The sequence below is a fragment of the Leucoraja erinacea genome, chromosome 5 (genome assembly GCF_028641065.1).
Source record: "Leucoraja erinacea ecotype New England chromosome 5, Leri_hhj_1, whole genome shotgun sequence".
Classification (NCBI taxonomy): Eukaryota; Metazoa; Chordata; class Chondrichthyes; order Rajiformes; family Rajidae; genus Leucoraja; species Leucoraja erinaceus.
The window spans coordinates 32642565-32662098 of NC_073381.1; the positions used below are offsets into that span (position 1 = coordinate 32642565).

The 19534-nt window shown below is 41.3% G+C and overlaps 1 protein-coding gene across 1 annotated transcript in view; it reads right to left on the reverse strand.

Moving 5' to 3' along the window:
- nbas (NBAS subunit of NRZ tethering complex) overlaps positions 1-19534 on the reverse strand; it is a 253972-nt gene that overhangs the window by 200637 nt on the left and 33801 nt on the right. Inside the window, exons 13-21 of the mRNA XM_055635330.1 lie at positions 19225-19288; positions 16590-16783; positions 15142-15396; positions 13001-13126; positions 12365-12516; positions 10300-10437; positions 9674-9752; positions 9130-9234; positions 6864-7000 (exon numbers count right to left, since the gene is read on the reverse strand). Coding sequence (XP_055491305.1) covers positions 6864-7000; positions 9130-9234; positions 9674-9752; positions 10300-10437; positions 12365-12516; positions 13001-13126; positions 15142-15396; positions 16590-16783; positions 19225-19288 — 1250 coding nt within the window. The remainder of the gene's footprint in view (positions 1-6863; positions 7001-9129; positions 9235-9673; positions 9753-10299; positions 10438-12364; positions 12517-13000; positions 13127-15141; positions 15397-16589; positions 16784-19224; positions 19289-19534) is intronic.

The window sequence follows — 19534 nt, forward strand, 5'->3', positions numbered from 1 at the left end:
GTTAGCTATAATATTCTCTGGAGCGCAGAAGGTTAAGGGGGGACTTGATAGAGGTCTTTAAACTGATGAGAGGGATAGACAGAGTTGATGTGGACAAGCTTTTCCCTTTGAGAATAGGGAAGCTTCAAACAAGAGGACATGACTTCAGAATTAAGGGACAGAAGTTTAGGGGTAACATGAGGGGGAACTTCTTTACTCAGAGAGTGGTAGCGGTGTGGAATGAGCTTCCAGTGGAAGTGGTGGAGGCAGGTTCGATGGTATCATTTAAAAATAAATTGGATAGGCATATGGATGAGAAGGGAATGGAGGGTTATGGTATGAGGGCAGGCAGGTGGGACTAAGGGAAAATAATTGTTCGGCACGGACTTGTAGGGTCGAGATGGCCTGTTTCCGTGCTGTAATTGTTATATGCTAATATGGTTATATTGTATGAATGTCTGGAGCCGCTTTCGGTGTGCCCTCTGCATTCATGACAGGTCCCTTGAGTAATGATGTGACCCAAACACACGTTAAGATACAACACATGTTTATTAAATCACGTACAGCATAGGATCTGCAGTATGTTATAGCTCCGAGCTGCTATATCTACTGGCTGGTATATGGGGGGGGGGGGGGGGGGGGGGGGGGGGGGGGGTGGGAGCATGTACTAAGTGGAGCTACTACTAACAAACAATATGATTGGCTAGCATGCAATAGCCAATCTACATCTCTTCTTGTAGAAATAAAGAAACACCGGCGGCTAAACAATATAAACGGAATATTAAGAACATACTAGCAAAGGTATAAAAAAATCGCCATATTTAACGGGTGGCCTACAAACCCGTCCGGCCCTCGTGCGGTACCGACCGCCTCACCTATTTTCGCAGGGAGAAAAGACCGGGGAGGGGAGTGGGGAAACAACCGGAGACCCGACAGGCACAGTGGGAGATGAAATGGGCGAGCCAGGCACCAAACAGCGCGGGGAGACCGCGGTAGGAATGACGGTTGGAGATGGGGAAGCTGGACTGACTGTGGGAGTGAACACAAGGTGCGGGGCATCAGGATAGGGAGTCGCAGGACACGGTTCCTTCGCCAGAAGGATGTGTTGACGGTTGAGTCTGTAGATGACTCCGTCCACTTTGACCAGGTATGAACGTGGTTCTTTGGCAGGGCCATGGATATGTCCCAGGCGTGCATGGCCCTTGTCGGTTTGCAGACGAACCTCTTGTCCACGTGTAAGAGGTTTAAGTGGCTTGCTGGACTTGTCGAAGAACCGCTTCTGCGTGTCACGTTTAATTTGCAGTTGTTTCTGAACCGCAGGCAGGGAACGAACTTGTGGCTGCAACAGCTGCTGGGAGAGAGGCAGGGGAGCACAGGTTTGGCAAGATCAGTCGTTGGGCTGGAGAACCTAGTATGGGATCCCGTGCAATGTTCTGTAGATTGAGTAGGTCCAGGTATACGTCAGATTTGGCAAGGTATGATCGTTCCATGAGTTGTTATGCACTCTGAACGGTGCGTTCGGCGAGTCCGTTGGACTGCAGGAACTCAGGATTGCTGGTAACGTGTTGAAAGTCCCATCGTTTAACAAAGTTTTTAAAAGCTTGGCTGGTGAACTGTCTACCATTGTCAGTCTGAAAGGCAGGAGAGCCATGCACGGAGAGGTGCTGTTGCAGCTTCTCAATCACTGTCTCTGAAGAAATGGTAGGTCTATTTCGAACCAGCCCGAGCAAGAGTCAACAAGAACCAGATAGTGTTTCCCGTGCCATTCGTAGATGTCGGTGGCTAACGAAGACCACGGGAGAGGAGGGACTGGTTGCGGCAGTAAAGACTGCTTCTGCTGAGGTGGCATCAGGCTTTTGCACACAGCGCACATTTCGGTTCTTTCGCGTATGTATTTGGTCGTACCAGGCTAGTAAAACATGCTTTGCGCCCTTTGGAGGGTTGCCTCCACACTGGGGTGGCCATTGCCTTGTGGCCGTTTACTATGATTCCATCTTGTAGCACTAGTTCATCACGAACCAGGAAGTAGGGACGTATTTCGAGCAGGGTGTTGGACTGTTTGTCGGACCAACCGTGCAGGATGACTGTAGACTGCAATTGTAAAGTCTCCTCAGCAGTCGTGTGTTCAGCTAGGCTGCTTAAACGATCAGTTGGCACAAACGAGACCTTCATGGCCGAGGATTTGTCCTGTTCGGAGAGTTGTTGGTCGTTGGTTCTGCGCGGGGCTCTGGATAGCGTGTATACTGTGTACGTGTATTTACCTTTCTTATAGACGATGTTGAAATCAAATCGCTGCAGTTGCATCATCATTCTCTGTAGTCGTGCTGGGGCAGCGTGGATCGGTTTGTTCGAAATGGTGACCAGCTGCTGGTGGTCAGTCTCGATGGTCACGGTTTTACCAAAGATGAAGTCCTTGAATTTAATGCAGGCGAAAACCACTGCGAGCAGTTCCTTTTCGTTCTGGGCGTAGCACTGTTCAGTGTCAGTTAGTGTATGGGATGCATATGACACGGGCTTGAAATCGCCGTCAGCAATGACCTGCAGGCACGCTGCGCCTAGCCCGTACTGGGATGCATCGCAGGTGAGCGTTACTGGTAACTCCAGGTCGAATTAGGAGAGTGTAGGTGCACTTGCAGCTGCAGTTTGAGTGGTGGAAGCCCTTTGCTCCTGCGTGTACCAGGCCAATGCGGCATCCTTGTGTGTCAGTTCTCGCAGGGGGCTGATATGTCGTGAAGGTTGGGAATAAATTTTCCCATGTAGATAACCATACCGAGGAATCGTTGTAAACTCACGACATCAGTAGGAACCGGCAGTTCGTTGATAGCTGCAGTTTTCAGCGGATCTGGTCTGAGACCGTCGCTGGTAAAAACATGTCCGACTTAAGTGACCTCAGGAACTCTAAAGCTGCACTTTAGTGGATTGAGTTTAAGCTGAATGTCTTTGGCACGGTCAAGTACTCTCTTCATATTGGCATCATGTTCAGCCAAGTCGCGATCGTAGACGGGAATATCATCAACAATGATGGCGCACGGGTACTCCACAAACAATTGTTCCATAGTGCACTGGAAGACTTCACTGGCAAAGATGATGCCGAAAGGCATTCTTAGAAATTTGAAGTGGCCAAAGGGTGTGCCAAACGTAGTGAGGTTGGACGAGTCTGGGTCTAGTGAAATCTTCCAAAAGGAGCTTTTGGCATCCAGGGCCGAGAATACTACTACGTTGCCAATCATCGTGTCAGACAGTAAGTCTTACTCACTCACTCCAAGATTATCGGGTTTTATTTTTCTTTTGATTAGTCAGTGCCTTTACTATCTGTTATGGCTAATTCGTGTCTCGCCCAAGCCCTTTATCTTTGATTCAGACATTGCTGAACGATGGCGATTTTTCGAACGTGACTACACTCATTATGCTCGCATCGTTCATCGGAATGATCCCCCAGAAGTGTGTGCATCTGTTTTTTCTCAATCTTGCGTGACCTGAGGCAATGAATTGTGCCGACAACTTCACTTATGCCTCCAAGTATGCTCGCGCCACACCTCCGCTGGCTGGCTACAACCCCCCCCCCCCCCCCCCCCCCCCCCCCCCCCCCCCCCCCAATTCACCTCTCTCCCCCATTCTCTCCTTCCTTTTCCCCCCCCTTCACACCCCCCTTCCCCGTACTCGGGGTCTGAAGCGCCGAGGATGTGAGGCCATGGAGCTGAGGCTCACCCTCTCTTCCTTCCCTTCTCCCCCCCCCCCCCCCCCCCTCGATCGGCCGACCCTCTGCTGCTTTTGACCGTCCACCCGCACGCAGCAGCAGGCGGGCCCTGTTCTCTCTCTTCCTTTCTCTCTCTCTCCCGGTGCAGTGAGTAAAGTCTTCCCATTGCGGAAGCCATGATCGGCAACCTCTCTGCTGCTTTTGATCGTCCACCCGCTCGCAGCAGCAGGGTCGCCCGCTCAAAACACGCCGCAAATCGGAAACCCCAGCTCCAAAATGCAAGAAGCTCCCCTGCCCGTGTCGCTCTCTGTGCGTCCCTCTGTGTGTCCCTCTCTGTGTGCCTCCGTGTCCCTCTCTGTGCCTCCGTGTCCCTCTGTGTGTGCCTCCGTGTGTGTGTGTGCGTGCGTGCATGTGTGTGTGTGGGTGTTGGGTGTCATTTTGCATTTGAAACGCATCTCCTCGAAAACCAGATGCCGAAACGGGGAAATGTTTACATATTTCAGTCGAGATTTTCCTTGTGATTTTACAAATCCTATCCCCAATAAATTTGGTCAATTATTACCCAAGATATTTACTAAAATTTATCACCAAACTGACATTTTTTTTAAAATATAAAGGCTGCCCAGCTGCTGACCTCACAATTCCTTTCCTCGTGGCCATGACCCCCCCACCCGCTCTGGATTAATGCAGCTGTTATTAAATGTGCATTCACAGTTTTCCACGATGTACGTTAGCCCACCCACCCCCCCTCCGTTCTTCAAAAAGGCGCAGAAAGATCGAGAAAGTTCTGCAGCAAAGATCTTAAGCTCCACTCCGCTACAGGATCTTTGTTCTGTAGATCGCGAGCTCAGCGGCGCTCACACGTTGAAGACGTTTTCTCCTCACTGCCGGCGCAGCTTGTGAAGCCACGCCCCTCCTATCCCCCGTCCGCCCGCTCACTCAGCCACAGGTTTCCAGAGAATCAAGCCGCATCTGTCTCTTTCCTAGCTCCCCCCCCCCCCCCCCCCCCCCACCTCCTCTTCTCAACTCCTCCCCTCTCTTCCCTCCCTCTCCTCTATAACCGTCACAGGAAACATCCTCCTCCCCGGGAAGGCCGGATCTCCTGTTTCCGCCCTCTGTGTCCCTCTCTGTGCCTCTGTGTCCCTCTCTGTGCCTCTGTGTCCCTCTCTGTGCCTCTGTGTCCCTCCCTCTCTAGCCGCGCCTGCGTGTTGGGGGCTATGCGCGAGTGGATAGGGTGGGTCATGGGGTAAAAGGAGTGACTGAATAATATTAATATATCAATGTGTGTGTGTGTGAGAGAGGTTGGTTAGTGTGTGTATGACGCCGCAGGCCGCCCCCTCCCCTCGCAACCGCGCATTGAGGTGACGGGACACAACGGGTCCCACTTGGTCTAGTATCCATTAAAGTGATTAATATCAAATTGATATCTTTATTATGTGTCAAAATTATGCATCTGTCAAAGCTATATTAATCTCCTGAAAGCAGTGTTAGCAACCGCATAGCAATCATCCGATAGGACAAAGCTTCATCGCAAGCAATTAGCTGCTTTTTTTCACATTATTTAACAAGAACCTCCCAGTGATAATTGACTATCAATTCAATTAGTATAACTTATCTTCTTGTGACAGTGCAAGATGCATCACAGGACTTACTTGACCAAAGGGTGGCCTTTGGCATTTCTTTGGTTAGAAAAAAACTTTTAAAAAAGTATATTTTTCTTTTTGAAGGGTTTACAGCATTCAATTTCAAACCAATAGAATTATTTTAAAGTGCTGGAGTAACTCAGCAGGTCAGGCATCATCTCTGTAGAACATGGATATGTGATGTTCAGGATCAGACCCCTTCTTCAGACTGATTGCAGTAGGGAGAGGGGAAGGGATATTGGTGGAAGGGGATGGGAGAGAAGGGGAAAGAGGGGCTGGATTGTGCAAGAAATGGATGCCAATCCAGTTGGGTCACAGGGAAGTGGGGAGGGTGAGGGGAGTGTCTGCGTGTTTATTGGTTACATACCTAAAATTGGAGAATTAAACACTCATATCATTGGTATATTATTTACTTATGTGGGTTTTTTGATACCCGTTCAAAAGGCAGCTGGGTACCAAATCAATTTTACCCAATTGTTTTCTCTTTTGCAAAGTTCAGGAAGAACAATTTTCATTACCACAGCATCTTAAAGATGTACAATTAAAAAAAAAACACTTTAGCCTAAAAAAAATCAACTTTTCTTTGTTATTCCTCTGTAGAATTGTGGAAAAAAAACAAAAAAAAACCCCATGAATATTTGAAAATATTAACCATGAAATTAAATACAATTTTTTCAATTATTGTTCAGATGTTTTCCTCAATTGTTTCAAAAAACAAATTAATATCAGAAAATTGAAAAAGATTCAATTAACTGATAAAATAATTAGAATTATAGATAAAATTAGATTGTAATTTTTTTTTAATATTCCTAAATATTTAGTTGCCCAATGCGATTTATTTGGTTTCTCAAGTCTTTCATAGACTTGTTCTGATAAACATCATTATTTCTATCTCCACCAATGCTTCCGAGCTTGTAGAGTATTTCCAGAGTTAATTTGTTTTTCAGCTTCTGAACTTTTTCTTTTGCTTTTTGATGAATTGTCTTCTATTTTAACAGTCTGTCACAAACTATTTCATAAATCTTCACAGAGGTGATGCTAATGCTAAATAGGATAGCTAAATGATATAGACTGCATAATACCACCCTATATACTGATTCCTCAAGGCACCAAGGCAGGTGGTACAAGCAATTTATTTGTTTCAGGTTGGTTGTTTGATTTTTTTTTTTTTTTTTTTTTTTTATAAACGTTTGCTTTGCACAATATTCCTGTTTTAATTTTCATTATGTATTGTGAAGTTAAAAATGACTACCACATTTGAACCAAACTTCACAATTTTCAGTGATTTAGATATATTGTTTGAGTATGATTACATTAATAATAAAATAATAAAAATAATCACAATGTACCCCATGTTCTAATAAAGTACACTTATCACTTCTGCTAGTTTGGAATCTTTTGCACAAAAGGAACAAATTATAATTCTTGGTCAATCAATCTGCTGAATTAAATTTCAAAAGAACTCACAAAAAACGAGATAGGTTTAACAAGATATATTCAGTACAAAGGAATAAATCTGCTTCATGTACTTTTGGATATCCTACCTAGCTTCTGGCAGAAGGAAGCAGTACTCATGAGGCGTTGTTGATTCAGGAAAGTTTGAAAGAATGGCCAGCCGGTGAGGTAGCAGATCTGTACCATGGTAAGTGAACAGAATCTCTAAAGCCTGGATATTGCTCTCCTATTTTAAAAAGGGGTAAGAGTTGCCGGGGTCGGAGCTCCAACCAGACCGCCGCCCCCGCGGCCGGAGAAGCCCCAGCTCCGCGAGGTTGGGGGTCGCCGACCAGGTAGGGGACACCCACTTTTTCAGCATACCGAGACCAGGGGGGACAACACCATTGAAACACCCCCTCCAAATAATTCTACTTTGATTGACTTCATTCCTACTCGAAAAATACTAATGCACAAACCAATTTCCCATTATTTTTAATACAATAAAACATCTGAAAAAAGGTACTAAGGAGGTTCATTAATTCACCATTTTCCAATTAAAGGGCTATTAAGAGAAAGCCAAATACTTTTGCAATCAACACTAGAACATCCCAAGATGGTGTCCTACACATCAGTTCACTTTGCCAGCAATTTCTTGCCCATCATTGTTTATTGACAGGACATTACTCTACTATTCTACATAAATGTTTTTCCAAATTAAGTTTGCGGCCATTATAAAACGTGCTCACACCGTTCTGTCAAACAAAGATGACAACTAGGTTGGTGGGGAAAAAAAACTGCTTTTTTCTTCACAGATAATGCTCACCTAGTTAATCTTTTTCAAGTTTTTGTTAATTTGATCTATATTTTAACTCAAATAGAAGTACAGCCTTCTGAAAGTCAAAATTCAAAAATATAATTCTATGACAATAAGTACAGTGCATAACTTTATTACTGCCAGAGAAACAAATTAATTTTCTGAGATTTATTATCCTTTGGTTCACATTAATCAACTTAAAACGATGAGACTAAAACATTGACTGGAGTGATTCAAACACAGATTTCTAGGAAACATGGACATAAAAATGGATATAAAAGAGCAGATTTGGAAAAGCACCACAGCACTGTGTGTGTTCAAACCAGGCCAGAGTTCCAATAGTGATTTATTTTTTAAACCTTATCCAGTCTAATCTACCTCCTTCAAATTTAAGGCTTAAATTGAGGAAAACTGCAATTGCTTGAAAGGGGACAATGGATGGAGCTCGAGATTGAGTTCTCATCTTTTAACACTTACGCATCCACTACTTACACACTGGGAGCAATTTACAGATGCTAATTAACCTACCAACCATCACATTTTTGGGACGCAGGCAGAATCCGGAGCACTTGGAGAAAACCCATGCATTCACATGCAAAACCCATGCAATCATATCGTCAAGCCAAGCTTGATGATTTTGCTTTTTATGTGGGGGCAGAGAGCAACGACGTCAAAGATTGTGGAAGGATACAATTTTTTTTAGCAGCTATTGGGTCTCATGGATATAGAGGTTTATAATCGGTGATACTGTTCTTGATCTATCCAAAAGCATGCAGGTCGCACGATAACACAATAAAGCCACGTGTTGATCATCAAGAGGATTAAAGAGTGGCTACTCCAACCAAAAATGGATTGGTGAGAAGAATTCCGTTGTGCCGGCTCACTCATTGCCTGCTCGATGCTCAGCGAGGCACCTGTACCTATTGGAGGTCAAAGTCACCTCTGGTGATGAATATTGAACCATCACTTTCTTAGAGTACATTCTGCACCCTTCATCCTCGGTGCTTTTCTCCAAATGGCAAAAAGAAAGGAAAACCAATTCATCAACTGAGTGAAATAAAAGTAATGAGAATAAAAGTTATTGGTCCGAAAAGATTGGGTCTTTTACAGGCTCAAATATGCTATTGCCATAAGCTAATTTAGTACTTGGATCAAAACCCAGCAGTTGATCAGATTTCTTTCTTATTACTTGAACGGGTTAATTAAAACCAGCTGCGCCACTGTGCCATGTCGTTTTAATGACAATTTTGCGATATATGCCCACTTTTACCAATGTCAGTTTACAAACTCAATTTGAACTCCCAAACTGTCATGGAGACATTCAAGTGCTCATTCACTGGATTAATTGCCTGGGCTTCCATCGTTCAACAACAAAACTCCATCATTGCTGTTCCATAAGAGGTTTGGTATTGAAATAGTCCTGGAGAACCAGCATCCATTTGCTTTGGTTACTTTGACTGCTGATTTTGTTTTTAGAAAGATAAAAGCCGACCAAATTAAATTACCAAACAGGACAAATCTTATCATGAATAATATTTGTGTTTTTAGAAAATATATCTTACCCTGGCATATGTTCTTGCTGATAATACAATGTTCTGACTCCTAAACTTTTTGAAGAATTCCGAATCATATCTTTGCTCTGCAACATGAGGTCCTCCAAGGATTTCCTGTGAATAGGAGCACAAATCGTTGTAACAAAGAATTAAGATTAAAGGTGTTAAAGATTAAAAGATTAACTTCTAACTATTTTCGAATTTTTATACTACAATTATTTCCCAAGTACCTCTACAAAGTTACCTCTTCAATATTGAACAGCAATAAACTCAAACAACCTGCAAAGCTACAACTCCCTTCGGAAGGCAGGCATATTAAAGACATTAATTTGTTTTTCAAGAATCTTGACGCTGGAAATCTGAAGACCATCAATTCATCAGACAAGGTCCCACTATTATCTGAAGGGTGAAAGGTTTTCAATCTAAACCCATAACTGTTACTCTTTGATAAATGATGCCGAGCGTGTTGAATGTTTCCAGCATCTGGTTTTTATGTTTAATTATTTATAGAATAAACATTTATACTTTATATTTAAAAAAGTGATTTTCATACCTCATATGTTGCTAGGCGGTTTAAGTAGGCCAATAACTTCAATCTACAACGACAAAACTCCTTCTGTTCCAGCGTCAGCCTGAGAACAGAAAGTTTATTCGGTTTGTGCCTCATCTTTTTACAGGTTGTCATATCTACTTTCATGCTTCCAAAACAATGCTTTGTCACATATATGGAATTATACATATTTTTGGATACAAGAAATATACCACGAGTCACAAAGTTAAGTAGCTTGAATTTAAATTTGTATAGACAATTGATGTAACACTAAAATGCAACCTGTTGGCCAAGGGTAATATGCTACAAAGCAATAAACCAGTCAAAGTAGGGTTCCAAGGAAATAATAATTGCTGAGGTTACCAGCAGTGACAAAATTCTAGAAAATGTTAATAGACTGGAATTGCATTGAAAACTTTGTGCAATGTACAAGGTCAGATCAGTCACAGCAGATAGATATAAATTAAATCCCTAAGCTCTACCATGGCAGATAACATAGGAGGAGAGAAGAGGAGTAGCAAAGATAATAATAAAATGTTTTTTATTTAAAGAATTCTACTCCATTTTAAACTTTACCACTCGCTGTTGGGAACTGAAAGCTGGGACAATAATGCAACGCATGGACTTACATGGAAAAATCCACCATCTGTAGCAGCTCCTGCCTCTTTCTAGCCTCTTTCTCCTTCCTTTTCTGCATCTCTTCAACTGATGACATGTAATCCTCGTAGGGGATTTCATCAATGTCCACATCTCCAGGCAAAATGAATCTGTTAAATGTGAAAATGAAAAATTCTCCCAAGAAACATGTGGTATTTCAAATTCCATTATACACACAATTATAAACCTATTACCTTTGTAATGAACTGCAATAATTCTATCAGATAACAGATTAATATGCCATTTTACTGCCTGATTTTTTAACATTGTGTAAAATTATTGCTCCTATGGCCTATATTTTCCAGGGGTTGCAATAAAACAGTGGATTTTATGGGTGTGATAAAGATATCTGACTTTTTCTACTAATGAGATTCAAATAATTAAAGTGGTACCATTGTGCCTTGAATCTAAAGTTCTGAATATGCTGTGTTATAAACTGCAACCTACTTACTGGTAAACGTAAAAGTAAAGCAAATCTTATTTGAAATAAATTAGACTAAAACAAGAGTATAGAATACATTAAGATCATTTACCACCTTGCAAACTGCAGTAATATTTTTTAATGTATAACAAATGAACTATGAAAGAAAAACTAAATTAAAATGAACAGGAATGAGAAATAAAACAATTCCTCCAGTTTGATGACCTTGAAAAGATCATCCACACATTTATCTCCTCCCGCCTAGATTACTGCAACTCCCTCTATACTGGCATCTGCCAATCTTCCCTGTCCCGCCTGCAACTGGTCCAAAACGCCGCAGCGAGACTCCTGATGGGCACCCGAAAACGAGACCACAACACCCCGATCCTGGCCTCTCTCCACTGGCTCCCTGTGCGGTTCCGTATAAATTTCAAGATCCTCCTTTATGTCTACAAAGCTCTCAATGGGCTTGCCCCCACCTACATCAAAAGTCTGCTTACCCACCACACCACCTCCAGGTCCCTCACATCAACCGACTTGGGGTTACTGAACATCCCGTGGTCTAGGCATAAGCTAGGGGCGACCGCGCCTTTGCGGTGACTGTGGAACAGCATCCCTCTTCCCATCAGAACTGCCCCCTCCATCGACTCCTTTAAGTCGAGACTTAAAACTCATCTCTATTCCCAAGCCTTTCTTGACGTCCTCTGAGCGAGGGCTATATGTATGTAGTAATGTTTGTATTTAATCTATGAACCACTGATGTATAACGTTAGTACCTCCATCAATGTAAAGCACATTGGCCAACGAGGTTTTTTTTTAAATGTGCTATATAAATAAAAGTGACTCGACTTGGCTTGAAAATATTGACATGAAAAATTAAACAAGATATGCTTGCTACAAAGTTCTTTATATACACAAAATAATTTCATGCAGCTTTTAACCAAAAGCAAAACAAATAGGAAAATTTCAACTATAGATTTTAATAACTTTGGAAATTTTAAAATAAATGTCATACAGGAGAGGAGAGCTCTTCAGCGCGTCGTCCACAGAGCGCAGAAGATTATTGGGACACAGCTACCAGCCTTGGAGGGCATCTACTACACACGGTGCCTCAGGAAGGTCGTCAGCACCCACAAAGACTCCTCACACCCTTGTTATAGTCTGTTCTAACTGCTACCTTCCGGCAGACGTTACAAGGCCTTCCACGCCCGCACCTCAAGACTCAGGAACAGTTTCATCCCCAGAGCTATCGCTGCTCTGAACTGCTTTGCTGAGTACCCCCTCCACACCCCCAACCACCACGCCCATGAACTGTCTCCCTCGGATGGTCACATCGCAAATCGACCCGGCACAGACATATTTGCACTTTAGACTGTTTTACTGTTCTTTTTTTTAACTATAAACACGTTTCTCGGGGTATCTAAATTTTAACTAAATTTTATTAGTTGTTTAAGTTATGACATCGGATGGAAGCTGCATACCAAATCTTGTTGCACCTATGTGCAATGACAATAAAATATATTATTATTATTATACTGGGAAATATAACTAAATGTTACATGACACAAGTGGGAAAGGAGGAGAATGGTATACAGCCTAATAATGAAGTGACAAACCTGCCTCCATCTTCTCTTTTCCCAATGGCAATAAGTGCCTCAAGGTCAGTGCCTCTTAGTCCATACTGAAGCAACTCTCTGGCCGCATCAACATTTTCGGGAACTCTTTCCACACATTCATGCAGAACCCAGGAACGTTTTTTAATTTTACTCTAAAGGTAGAATGAGAAGTCAGAAACCTTAAATGAATAACAATTAAACCATATAATTTGACAATGCACGATGAGAAACATTGAAAAAACAATTCAAAAACCAGTGGGAGTTCAGGCAACACTTGCGGGGCTCATTATGACAGATGAACCTCATAACCATAAAGCAATAACTCCTAAAATTGTATTGCTCTTTGTTAGGTAAAAAAGCTCCAAGTGAGGAATTCAGACTCATCTCTGAAATGCAAAAGGATCATGGTAGATGGGACAAGTTATCTGGAAAGTTCATTAAAGCAAACTTTCTAAGTGGGTTCAAGATGCACAAAGGAAGTTTGACTTATTCGAGCTGAAAAGATATTATCGTAATCATACAAAATAGAGCAAATATCTGAGCAAAACAACACTTCTTATGCAAAAAAATTGTAAGAAAAATTCATGCAAAATTAGGTAATCTGCTGTGAAACATTTAAACATGTATAAAACATACCAGGTAGTCCTGAATAGATGCAATATTAACAGGCGATTTTCTCCATTGTCTTTGATATACTAGGTCACTGTCAAGGTCATAGGTTTGTGCAAGAGCTAATGCTTCACCATATTCTTCACTATCAATCTGAAGAAATATTATTTAAAAGTAAGGCAAATACACATTATGTATATTCTGATGTATGATCTCTTAAATCTAAAACGAAAATATTTCCGCCCAATACAATCACTTTTTGTTATGTTTGTTTTAAACAAAGTAATTAACATCAAAAATAGATTAAATACTTTAAATCACTAAATTGATATAGAAAAAGGGAATAAAAACATATTAGCAGCAATGCTCATCATATAACTACCAGATTCTTATAAAAGAATTCTAGGTACATCAGGAAAGATGCAAAGTTATGGAGTAAATCAGCGGTTCAGCCAGCACATCTTGAGAACATGGACAGGTGATGTTTTGGGTCAGGACCCTTTTTCAGACCGATTCTGAAGAAGGGTCCGTAACTGAAACGTCACCAATCCATGTTGGGGATGCTGCCAAACCCACTGAATTACTCCGGCATTTTGTGTCTTTGCTTGGTAATGCAGCATCTGCATTTTGTTGTTTCTGCCTGGTATATTAATTCTCCTTCCGTGAAGGACACCTGCTCACTTTAACTGGTTTGCCTTGCCTTCCTTCAATTCTGACAAAAAGATCTTTACTCAAAAATATGAATCCACAACACTTCTGCCACTGGTGGATTATTGTCCTTCTTTTTTCATTATAGTCAAAAGGTTCTCAAAACAAAATAATTTGATATGCATAACTCTGAAATGCGAGGTCTGAATTGGTATCAAGGTCACGGAAACAGATTTAACACCTTAAGTGGACATGACATTTACAAGAGTTCAATAGGGCTTTCTATAGTTGGCGAGTAACTGGATTCTCGCAGAAGTGGTGGAGACGACTGCTCAAGCCTTCCTTCACTCAAGTGCTGACACCTCTTGTGACATATTCATGAAACATTTTCCTAAGCAGATTCAAGTTATCAGCGACATATTTGGAGATGCTGAACGTTTATTTATTTGGAATCTTAATATTTATCAACACTTGTGATTAATCATGAAAGAAATAGACGATAATAATTATGGGATTTTATCAGGTTAAATTGAGAGTGTTATAGTACAGATAACATGTCTGTCATTTTTTTCCTTCTAAGCAGCAATAATTAAGTTTGGGGATTTAGTATAATTGATCTGTTTACATTCAACAACAGTATTAATTATCTAGCTGTTAATTTCCTGAGGAGTTGCCTACACAGCTCTGGTCGCAGCCGAGAAATTATACTAAGTTGTACATTTTGTGTATGCTCTCCAGTGGGAGGATGCTATAAATTACTGAAGGCAGATGCATACTTAGTAGGTTCACAAAAATGCTGGAGAAACTCAGCGGGTGCAGCAGCATCTATGGATGAAGGAAATAGGCAACGTTTCAGGCCAAAACCCTTCTTCAGACTTGGTGTTGTCATTCCAAATATGAGTGGTAATTGCCAAATCAAAACACACAAGGAAAGTCTGTTGTAACACAATTTTTTATGCCAAACAAGCACGGGGAGATTAGAAATCCAAAGGCAAAAACCTTTGGTGGAAAAATCTAATACATATTTAAGTAGATTACATTTAAAGTGCGATCAAAGAAATGTATCCAAGGTTAAAATTAAAATTAAAAACTTAGATGTTTGCAAAATGGGGTGTAATAATAAATAAAGTGATTTAATAACATTGCCCAACAAAACGGTTCGATGGGCAGTTTGCAGTCATGATGGTCACAAAACCAAGACCTCCAAAGACAAGCAAAAGTATTTTTGGAGAGAGCACATTAGTCATTAACCTAAAAAAATAACGGTTTCTATCTCCACAGATTTTATCTGACTTCTTGCATATCTCCAGCATTAAGTTTAGATGTTTGGTCTCTGCTCCTTACGGCATTGTAATTCGGTAATATTTAATTACTACATTCATTATGCATTGTTGATCATAGATAAATATAAAAACCAACCAAAATTAATCTAGCACAATTGCCAATATTACTTTGAATTAGATTTACAATAACTCTTCAATATATTTCTTGGTCATTTTCATTTTCATCTTTATACTGACCTTTCTTTGATAAAGCTCCTCTGGAGTTGTGGACCTCAAACTTACTAGCCTGTAGGTTTTGGTGATCGTTCTTGGTCGCTTTCGAGGTGGCGCAAATCGCTCCATTTCTGTCAAGTAATACAGGCCTTGCTTTACATAGCCAAAGTATCGAGCCTTGGCAGAACATTCATCATCAGAGTCAGAGTCTTCCTCACCATCATCGTCTAATGAATTATTTTCCATACGATGCCTCTTGAGAGCTAGCTTTACTTCACACTGCAAAGTGCAACAATTGAAATGTTACATTTAAATGAAGCCAATTACTTGAACATGCATTACCTATTTAACACCTGGATTCAAATTTGGAAGGAACTTGTAACATGCAGTAAAGTTAAACTATGTTTTCCACTACAAACAATGGTGAGGTCTGCTAGCCTATTTCGGAGGATATTGAAATGGATAATACAATACACATTACAATGGATCGTGGAAGCCTTAAGCATTTAAATATCCACACCATCTTGTTAAATACTAAAACCCTAACATGCACCAAGGGACAAGTAAGCAGGGATATAATAAGATCCATGCACAGTTAACATTTGTAAATATTAAATAATATTTCTCATTCAATTCACATAATGGGCCAGATATTCCACTCAGTGGCAAAATAAAAAACAAGTTGTTCCCAAAGATCTAGCAATATCTGTAATGTATATTTCTCTTTCCCATTCATCAAGTATGTAGTTAGAGGATCCATGGAAACAGACAAGTTTTCAAATGCTCTCACTTTGGAAAATAACGTAGTTGAGATAAGGAAGGAGTTAATGATTGATCCTTTGGGATCATCAAAGATAACAGGCTGACAACTGGAAGCAAAGCCACAGCCAGGCGATTCGCTGACTATGACTAAATAGATAAGAATAGAACAAGGCAAACACAGTCTGAAGATGGGTCGTGACCAGAAACATCACCCATTCCTTCTCTCCAGAGATGCTGCCAGTACCCGCTGAGTGACGACAGCATTTTGTGTGCATCTACAAGTGTCAACTCATTGTATGACTGTGACAGTGAAGGGGTGTGATATGTTAAAGATGTTGTCAAAATCTTGGTTTTCTTGCAGAAGTAGAAACCCTGCTGGAGAAATCTGGAGAGGTTGGACAGTAATATACAAGATGACAATGCAACCAAGGACTTTGAGGAGGAAAGAGGTTGGAGTTGAGGGATAACAAGGGCAGCTTCTTTATTATGATAGAAATTGTCCCGCAAATGTGTTTTCAGTAAGTTGGAGAGGAAACGTAATCATGTCCACTGAGAACATTCACAGTGATAAAACATTTATTAAATTACGATGAAAGACATAAAATTGTTAGTCAAATGAGGGAATACACTTTTCGAACAGAGCTTTCAAATTTAAAGATAGAGACATTCATAAAATCTTATACAAATCCATGTAATGTTATAATCAGTACCTCTAAAGTCATGAAGCTCCCGTCGTGTGCCGCAGTGACTTGAGGTGAAGGTTCAAACCATTCACAAGACTGGCCAAGCAAGTTTTTCAATGTTTTCACAGAGGAAACAGTTAGAGCACCAGAACAGCGAGACAGAATGACTCCATTATCCGCCCACCAGTTTACATCGTTGAGGGGATAAAAAGATGATCTATCTAAAAGATGAGATAATGTAAGAAATCAAATGTCTGCAGATGCTGGAATCTTAAGCAAAACATAAAGTGCTGGAGAAACTCAGCAGACCAGGCAGCAGCTGTGGAGAGAAATGGACAGACGATGTTTCAGGTTGGGACCCTTGTTCAGCCTGTTGGAATAGAGAGGCGAAAGTTGTTAAAAAAAAAAGGAAAAAAAAGTTAGGGGAATGGGTTGGGCAAGAACGAGCAAGTGATAGGTGGATTTAGCTGAGGAGGGATGATTTGCAGATGGTAACAGTGGAGATGGTAACAGTGAAGACAAAAGGATGTAGATGAAGAACCAGATAAGAAAGAGAAGTGAAATGTGAAACCAGAGGGAAAGATAATGGGTGGAAGAGAACAGGGGATTAGGGGAGGGGGAGAAGGGAGACAAAAAGGAAATCAGGGGACGGAGTAGGGAGGGGTGGGAGATGAGCAGATGGAGCCGAGGACGGAATTGAGTGACAGGGAAGTGGGAGAAAGGTGGGCACATGGAAAGATTGGGGTGGGAGGAGGCAGAGAGGGAAATGGGGCAGATGAGAAGAGGGTGGATACCTGAAATTAGAATGCAATAATAATGCCATTGATTTCTAGGCTACCCAAGCAAATTACGAGAGGCTGTTCTGACAGTTTGACTGTGGCCTCATTCTGACAGAGGAGGAGGGAGGGGACAGAAAGGTCAGTACAGGAATGGGAAGAGGAAGTGAAGCGACTAGCCACTAGGATCTCCAGCATGCCTTGGTGGACAGAGAGCAAATGTTTGGCAAGATGGTTGTCTACTCTACACTAGGCTTCACCCAACCCCCCACCCCTTCCCTGCCCCACAGCTGGAGACAGAGCACTTGCCATCAGCTTCTCAATTTGATCACTCAGGAAAGTCAACACAACAGCTGCTAATGTCATTCTACCGTTGCTCCATAGAGAGTGTCCTGACACATGCTATCCTGGTGTGGTATGGCAACAGTTCTGTGGCTGACAAGAAGGCTCTGCAGAAAGTCATCAATACAGCCCAGAAGATCACCAACACACACCTGCCTGCCCTGGAAGAGATCTATAGCTCTCGTGGCCTGTGGAAGGCATCACACATACTAAAGGACTCATCTCATTCTGCCCATCACTTGTTTGCCCTTCTGACCTCAGGAAAGCGTTACAGTTCCATCAAATCACACACCACAAGATTAAAGGACAGTTTCTACCCCAAGGCCATCACCACTCTGAACTCTGCACTGAACAAACAGCCCCCATAGCCAATATTTTGTATTGCCACAGTACTATACTGTGAAATATTGCACATTCTGACCACATTTTTCTTTCCATATTTGTTGTTTCCATTGTCGTTATTATTTATCTGTTACGTTGGAGTTCCACTTGGGCAGTGCGGCTTAAATATTGGTGTATGCATTTATAATGACAATAAAGCGCATTATTATTATTGTAGAATTACCCTGATCCTCAGCTTTCACAACATCATCTTCTACATCCAAAACATTATTCTCCAACATTTCTACCATCTTCAACATGATCCACCTCCAGTTATATCGCTCTAACTTTCTGCGGAGATCACTTGGTTCGCACATCCTTCCTCAGGTACTTTCCATTGCAACCACAAGAGATGCAATACCTGTCACTGCACCACCACTGTCACCTCCATTCAGGGGCCACAACAGCCTTTCCAGGCGAGACAAAAGTTCATTTACACTTCAACCAACCTCATTTATTGCATTTGGTCTCTCAATGTTACCTCCTCAGTGAGACCAAGCATAGACCAGGCAACGCTTGTCCTCACCTCACAAAGACCTGCTGGAATTCACAGTTGCTAGCCTTTTTAATTCCCCTTCCAATTCATATAAACATTTTCTGTCCTCTGCCTCGTCCATTTCTGAAGTGAGGCCACACACAAATTGGAAGAAGTGTCTCAATACCACTTTTACAGCCTACTACCCAACAGCATGAACATTGAATTCTCTAATTTGAAGTAAAATTCTCCTTGTGTCTGTCTCTTTACCAGCTTTCTTGCCCATGCGGCATCAGTCTAAAGGGTCACAACCCAAATGTTGTCTGTCCATTATCCTGCACAAATGTTGCTTTAGCAGAAAAATAAGTTTAATCTTAAAAATACCAGGTAGACAATGTATCCTGTGACCAGAGATATAGGTAGGACTAGCCAAGATGTGCTAGCATCTTTATTTTAAAGTTACCCATCTGCTTTTTAAAATGTATATTTAAATCCAACTGCATCCTAAAGGTTGTTTTATTGAAATCAAACAAATAAAAGTTTGCATGCTCATAAAATAGAATTGAAATACAAAAGATTAAAAAAAATTGAATTATCCATTCAATCTTGCAAAATCCGATGGTTAAACAGAACTAAATTCTCAAAAAATATGAAAGGAAATCACCCATCATTTCAAAATATCTCTTACCCTTCATTTTCCTCCTCTTTTCCACTGATTTTGACCACTCAGGATTAATGGCATCAAAACCATCCTGGGAAAAACATTTGAAAGGAAAACATTTTACTAATATAAAAAACAGGATCAGTAAAATGTATACGAGAAGTTTTGCTGTCCCCTTATAAAAGTTATAGAAATTGGTCCCATCTTGACTGATGCTCTCGACTGAGAAAAGAGAGTTTAATTATTTTGTAGCATTATATTTAAACTGACTAAAATTTCTCTGAGTTACCATGAAGTGGTCCGAATTAAAATGTCCCAACCATGGGTAAAGTGTGCG